Genomic DNA, 7,177 nt, shown 5'->3' with positions numbered 1-7,177 from the left:
TGGGCGACGCGAGCTACTTGCTCAGGCAGAAATATCAACTGGCCAAATAACACATGCAGAATGCTCACAAGATACAACACGGCAGCTTCCGAATCAAAATTGCTAAGCAATTTCCTCACTGTCTGCGGTAAAATGTGCAGTGAGTAAATGGCTGAGCAAACAGGCATGTGAGGCGAATAGCTCAGCTAGTTGCTCTAGTGTGTGGCTGGCTTTAGCCATTAATGTCGGAGCTTGAGTCTGAAACGGTTCTAAAATAGAATTCTCACCCATAGTAAGTTGCCTGCATCAATGCTGTCCAACCACTGGCCTTGTCTTGTTTGTCAACATCTGCGCCGTTTTGTATTAGTAACTGTACTATTGAAGAGTGCCCAACCATAGCAGCATACATTAATGGAGTTGCACCATTGTCATCTACAATAAATCAAGGAAACAAAATTAAATATTTCGTTCTTGCAGTATTGCACTTTGTGTGTTCTAATGCTTAGTTCCCTGGACTCTCGTCCCTCGACTGGGGTTGTCTACATTTTGTTCCCGGGCAAGACACTTAATTCTCACAATGCCTTTCTTCAACCAGTAGTATTGATGGACACTGACCCTGCACTAGCATACCATACAGGGGAAGAAATACTTCTGGTGGATTGAAGATAAGTGCCAACCTGATTGGCCACTGGGCTCTATTATGCAGACGTAAGTTACCGGTAACATTGTACTTCTTTTATATTGTAGATTATTTTTACCTCTGGCATTAATGTCAACTTCCCCCTCGTCCAGTAAATCTTTGACAGATGCTAAGTTACCTGTGGTGAAAAGAAAATCAAACATGAATTACTAGCAAAGATCATATTTAAAGACAACTATTGCATATACACGAGTACTCGAGTACCTCATTTCCTTGAGATAGTCAACATCTAAACCAAATGAAAGCACTCTATGCACTGAAGGGATTAACTCAAATGATCCAAAAGAGCTCAGGAGTGTTAAAACGAGTAGTTCCACGTTAGAACAGAGGGTGTGGATGATCGACATCCACCAAACCTCACTCAATGTTCCATCTAGTAAAAGCCGTGAGCAGTGCTTTTGCATTTTATAACTGGAACCAGAATTAGAATTTGTTATTGTATTTATATTTCTTTTATTTGCTTATTTATTTACTTGGTTGTTTATTTTTAAGTTAGTTCATGTTTTATCATTTTATTTATTTATTTTTACTTCAATTTTTCACTCCACACTCTGTACTCTGCAAACTACAGACTACAGTTTGTACAGAAACTTGGTTATCTTAAACAAAAACCATTTTCTTTAACTGTTTACTGTCAGTAATTTACTATAGGTTGTCTTGAACTTCTTCTTTTTCCAGTGGTGGTGGAGAGAGAGAGAGAGAGGGGCGGGTAGGGCAATTACTTATTGACTTCACCCCCAGGGGGGTACTTGCAGTATACATGACGGGGAGGTCCGACATATTTTTTTGGGTTGAAAATTTACACCCTCGGTATTTTTTTGGGTCAAGAGATCTGTCATGTATTTTTTTAGCTCTTAAAGTCTGTTTGATTGAATAAATCAGTATCAAGGTGCTAGGTCTTGTACTTTTTGGGATAGAACATTTTGTTGGTCCAGCTATTTTTTTGGGTGTAAAATTTCAAACTCATGTATTTTTTTTGGGTTTGCAATATGAAGCTCCGTCGGACCCCCCCCCGTCATGTATACTGCAAGTACCCCCCCTGGGACTTCACCTAGCCTCATGTAGGACAGGATGGATTATAATATATCCTTAATTAACTCCTGCTTTTTCAAACAATTACATCAAGTTGAAGTTGAAACAACAGTACATACCACTCCTTGCAGCTTGGATGATACTTGGTCTTACAGACTTCTGACCTACAATAGCAACACGGTGCAGCAATAGCATCATCCTCTGTACTACACATATATACCCTGTTAATATACTGATCTAATGAGAAGCTAACCCAGTCAAACTGGAATTTGGAAATGTTAGGGCCTGGATACACAGTTGGGCTGGCCCCATAAGCAGTACTGGATCAGTTTAACCAAGATCTCGGAACATCTGTTTAATGCAATAAAAATCAACGTTGGGATTATGTCACAGCCCGGCCAGCCCAGCTAGCAGAGATCACAGTATACTGGATCCCAGCTAGCTGAGCTACAATTTTTCTCATGTAATCACATTCGCTGGGCCAGTCAGATAACTGTTATGTTTTTCATCACTTTGCCGGTAAAGTTTGTTACTTTGTTTCAGCTTTCTGTTGATATTGATGTCATTGGACAATGACATCAATGTTCTTCAAGAAAACTTAACTTGTTAGCCCTTTGTTGGTGCAAGGGAAAACTTAACTTTTCAAAATTTACTTCCACAGTTTATTACCTTTATCAAATTCCAGTTGAAAATCAAAATCAACTAGGTTTTTCACTTGCCTGCAGCACAACAATTTCTTGAGAAACTTATATATTAATCTCAGGAAAACTTGACGTACAGTACCCCCCTTTCCCCACTGACACAGCAAAGAGATCACTCTAATGTCAGTGACAATTTGGCTCAAATAAACCAGCAACACATGTATGACCATGTATACATGCATGTGGGCAACTAATCCAAAGTCCGAGTGGCTAAAAGCTAGCCACACGTACACATGTCACTGTTTGACCTCTGGCATTCTTTTTGGTGGCATCTCGTATTTGTTACATCAAAAGATTTATCAGATTGATAAGTGAATGACAAATATTTTAATTCAATTGGCTCAAAACAAAACACCATTATGGCATTATGTAATCTCTGTAGCATTTTTCACTGAAATTTTTTTATGCCTGAAAAATATTTGCCACCCATCAAGAGTATCTACCGTCTTGAGCAATTGGAATCCCAAGTTACGCAAGTTAATGTTAAAACCCTTAATTATCATGCCAGGAGATATATATTGAGTGGTCTTTCCGCATAATTTGCTAGGCATGTTTGATATATGCTTCACCGATGACCGACAAAGAAAAACTCCTGTTAACAAAGTATAGTAAATACATGATAAATATATGCAGCCTCGACCTGAAACTGTATTGTCCACAGGAATTGGAGCATGTATGAATCGCGGCCAATTAACCTCAAATTGATTACTTTGGATCGTTTAACTAACAATACACACGGAACACTGCCTTCGAACACAAAACAGCAACATACAATACATTGCTAGAAGTGATAGGGCATTGTTTGAGACATAAATAAGCTCAATGAACCTTTTGGCCATATCTATTTATATTTAACTCTTGTTATTAGGGACTCATGCCATGTTTTGTTTGATACAATGCCCATTCAGTAAATTACAAGGCATGTTGTTCGGAAAGCAAATTAAACGAATTAAAACACTTCAAATAATTTTACCTTTAATTTGCGGTCTTGCAGAAGTTCTTACGTCGAGAAATCCTTGCACTTCAGTCTTTTGCCGTATAACAGCGATTTCGAGTGCAGTCTGATCTATATCGTTTAGAGCGTTCGTGTCCGCGCCGAACTCTACCAAGATTTGCGCTGCGGTCATGTGCCCATTTAGGGCTGCTAACATAAGCGCTGTCCACCCCGTTGTTTCTTGTCTATAATTAACATCTGCCCCCTTTTCAAGAAGCAATTTTAAGGCCGCTTCGTGGCCATGTTGAGCCGCGTTCATTAACGGTGTATCGAGACATAATTGCGAAGTGTCGTCCTCCGAATTCACCTGCGATGATTCGATCAAGAGAGCGGCGATCTGTACGTGACCGCTGCGTGCCGCACAATCTAAAGCCGTCGAACCTAGCTCGTTTCGAGCGAGTATATCAGCTTTGTGTTGTATTAAAATCCAACAGACCATGAAATGACCGTAATAAGCAGCCAGCATTAGCGCCGTCCAACCGTAGATTGTTCTCGCTTCCAAACTTGCACCTTTAGACAATAACAAACTCACAACTCTTTCATTGCCGTTCGACGCGGCAGTATGCAAGGCATTAACCCCTTCTTCGTCCGTCGAATCGACATGGATATTTTTGTCTAAGAGTGCTGAAACCATAGACAAGTTTCCCTGTTCAGCACTCAGCAATAGTCTACTTGTTTGGGGATCCATCGTTCGAATAATTGTCTCTCGTGTCTCGAGCCGAAAAGCAGCTGACGGCGAAAAAGCACCATGAAATCATGTCGAACATGTTTCACAAATCTCAGATCCCCACATATAGCTCATCTATTAAAGTTCCATCTTGCAGAAAACCACTTTAAAAACGAAGAAAGCTTTAGCCAAACATTTTGCAGACTAATGAGTCCTCAGCGTTTTTGTGGGGACAAAACCAGGGACAAAACCACACTTTGTTTCACTATACACACACACGCTGGTTTTTGATTGAGCCAGTTTTGTCAAGGTTAGATGACGTCATTGAGCGCGGTATTGGTACATCCGTTTCGTCACGCCAATCAGCTTCCTGTTCTGACAGTTCTAGAATCTTCTTCTCACTATGAAATTTACGGAATTTGCCTAAAAGAATTAACAATAGTTTTTGATCCTATGCAAGCAATTTTAATTATTTTTCCTCTTTTTACTCAGAACGAACAAGGTTTAATATTTATTGCCTAATCATATCTGCCCAGTCCAAAAAATTATCACCAATTGTGAAAGACTAAACATGCCGACAAGCACATTTGTGATATTAACCTTTGCACTAAAAATAACATGACCCTTGACTTTTGACTGTGGGAGCTCTTTGCAGGGGAGGGGATTGAGACTAGAGCTATTAATATAAACAGGATAAACTGAGGGTCCACTTTCTTCGAGCAGTTGGTAAATTATTGGGTGACATAAGACAGTGTTAGACAGCGTGATATTACTGTTGTTTTGTTTCAGGCCCCCTTTGTTTCACACTGTCAGTATACAGCAGCTTCCCTTTCAGGGAGGTGACTACTTTAAAAAGGTGGCCACCGAGGGTGGGGCGGGGGGGACTCCCATTTTAAAGGAATGGGGATGCTCATCATTTTGCTTAGGGGTGTAAATTTAGGATTTTGGTCTCAGTTGCCGTCATACTATGTTGGAAGTCTGGACGGATCAAGCATAAAAATGATCTCTTTTCTGGGTTAAATTTTTTTTTTCCAATGAGCATCACCATCTTTAGGCGCGGTGGCCTAATGGTTAGTGCGCCAGACTCCGGATTGAGTGCTCCAGGTTTGAGGCCTGGCCAGGGTCACTGTGTTGTGTTCTTGGGCAAGACACTTTACTCTCATAGTGCCTCTCTCCACCCAGGTGGAAAAAAAAATCCCTGCAATGGACTAGCATCCCATTCAGGGGGGAGTAGAAATATTCTAGCTGCTTTATGCTAATAGAAACCAGGATAAGCTCCGGCAAGTACCGTATTTATTCGATTAAGCGCCCAACCTCGAATAAGCGCCCATCTCGAATAAGCGCCCACCCTATAGGTAGGAAAAGTTAATAAGCGCCCAGCCTCGAATAAGCGCCCACCCCGCCCCACTCCTCCAAAAAATCTGAAGTGTACAAGAAGAGTATTGACCTTAGTGACAATTGGGTTGAATGTTGTTGACTAAGTACTTCTAAAAGACTTTTTCGAAGACCGAGTTTTCTTAGTATTTTAAAGAAACATGCAATGAACAGTTAAAATTCTGCTTTAGTACATCTTCAAAATAAACTTACAACTTGCTAAAATGGTAAACATTTAATAAGCGCCCAGCCTCGAATAAGCGCCCACCTCGAATAAGCGCCCACTCTCAAGGTCCAAAAATTTAATAAGCGCCCAGGGCGCTTAATCGAATAAATACGGTATGGGCCACTTGGCTCTAGGCTCCCCCCCTTCATCATCCTTTTGATATGAGGGGACCCCCCAGCCAGGTAGCCCCACAGGGTAATATTCACCCAATGACATATTTTACTTTTACCAGGGAAATATCAAGGTTGTTAAACCTCAAATCTCAATCATTTCAGAAAAATATGGGATTAATTTCAGTCTCATGTAGTTTACATTCATAAGCACATACATATTTTTCTTCAAGGTGTTAAAAATAAAACAGTTTACAAAACAATTTTTTGAGGGGGGATCATGTGGCATACTCAATAAAAACCAGAGATTTGGAAAATTGTGTGAATAATCTGAACGGTTAAATTATTAAAGCCAGAGATTTGGAAAATTACGTGAATAATCTGAACCATTAAAATATTAAAATAAACAAAGTCCAGAAAAATATTTGGAAAGAGAGGGCAGTCAAAAAAAAAAAAAAAGTGGGGAGTTTCCTGAAATGAGTCAGGGTTGTAAAGAAAACATTTCAGAGTATCCAGAGTACAGCACCTTTTAGGGGAAAGTTGGTCAATAAATGATATAGCAAAACATGATCCCAGACAATGGAACTTCAAATCAAAACAAGTGCAGGGCCGTAACCAGACCTTTGCTATTGACAAGGCAAGATCTTCCTAATGGGTTCTTGAGGCATGCCCTCCAGAACATTTTGAAATCTAGAATCTCTGAAACTCTTTCAGAGACATTTTTCATGACGTATTGTTTGAGAAAAATCAATTTTGTTCAACCGGGGATTATTTTCCCAACAAAACATATTTTGTTTTTAATTTTGGGTAAAAATCTAGACGAGGAAAGTGCCTCGTCTTGCCTCTTGCTAGTTACAGCCCTGAAGTGTCCAAATATATAAATGCTCTTTTTATCTCTGGTTTAGGTTAAAGTACATCCAATGCAACCAAGTTTAATTTTGACATTTTTATCTTACAACAACAAATTAATAGTATTGATTACAAAATTGTTAGCTCTAACAGTCAGTCAAACAGCCCTATAACATTAGAAGAGGTCATCAAAGTTCCAGCTCAATAGATGATAACGGACTGGAGATGGAAGGAATATTGAAACACTTGGATCTCTCGGATATCTGCATCGAGAAAGCATTTCCTCTTTAATGCAAAACTTGTGATCCCAGGTTCACTGAGTAACACATCCTGTTCATGGCGTCATAAGAGGGTATCACTTCTGTTTCTTGGCATTATTCCCTTACATGTATTTGTGTAAGGTATAAAAATGACATATTTTTTTGTTGATGATAATGAAAGATATAAAGTTGAACTCTTCACGCCTCAAGCCATAGAATAACATAAGAGCAGCCACATCCTCCTTGCTGACAATAATGTGAGGAAAGTATATTGATGCACTGTTC

At 39.7% G+C, this 7,177-nt stretch overlaps 1 protein-coding gene across 1 annotated transcript; it reads right to left on the bottom strand.

Moving 5' to 3' along the window:
* Positions 1–247: 247 nt before the first annotated feature.
* LOC144640856 (ankyrin repeat and SAM domain-containing protein 6-like) lies at positions 248–4,361 on the bottom strand. The gene is made up of 4 exons (XM_078499918.1): positions 3,386–4,361; positions 1,831–1,875; positions 738–797; positions 248–411 (listed from the first exon to the last, which is right to left on the bottom strand). Exons 1-4 carry the CDS (start codon positions 4,092–4,094, stop codon positions 263–265), a joined length of 963 nt encoding a protein of 320 aa, XP_078356044.1. The 5' UTR covers positions 4,095–4,361; the 3' UTR covers positions 248–262.
* Positions 4,362–7,177: the final 2,816 nt, after the last annotated feature.

Source organism: Oculina patagonica, unplaced genomic scaffold (genome assembly GCF_052425735.1).
Source record: "Oculina patagonica isolate OP01 unplaced genomic scaffold, crgOcupat unplaced517, whole genome shotgun sequence".
Classification (NCBI taxonomy): Eukaryota; Metazoa; Cnidaria; class Anthozoa; order Scleractinia; family Oculinidae; genus Oculina; species Oculina patagonica.
The sequence above is the reverse complement of the archived record's forward strand: the minus strand, read 5'-3'. Positions and strand labels throughout refer to the sequence as shown.

Bases quoted from the DNA above. Each gene is read 5' to 3' on its own strand.
- LOC144640856 (XM_078499918.1), bottom strand. From the start codon at position 4,094: ATGGATCCCCAAACAAGTAGACTATTGCTGAGTGCTGAACAGGGAAAC. The intron at 798-1,830 runs GTATGTACTGTT...TTTTCACCACAG, and splicing joins CATCCAAGCTGCAAGGAGTG to GTAACTTAGCATCTGTCAAA. The intron at 412-737 runs GTAAAAATAATC...GATTTATTGTAG, and splicing joins AGTTGACATTAATGCCAGAG to ATGACAATGGTGCAACTCCA.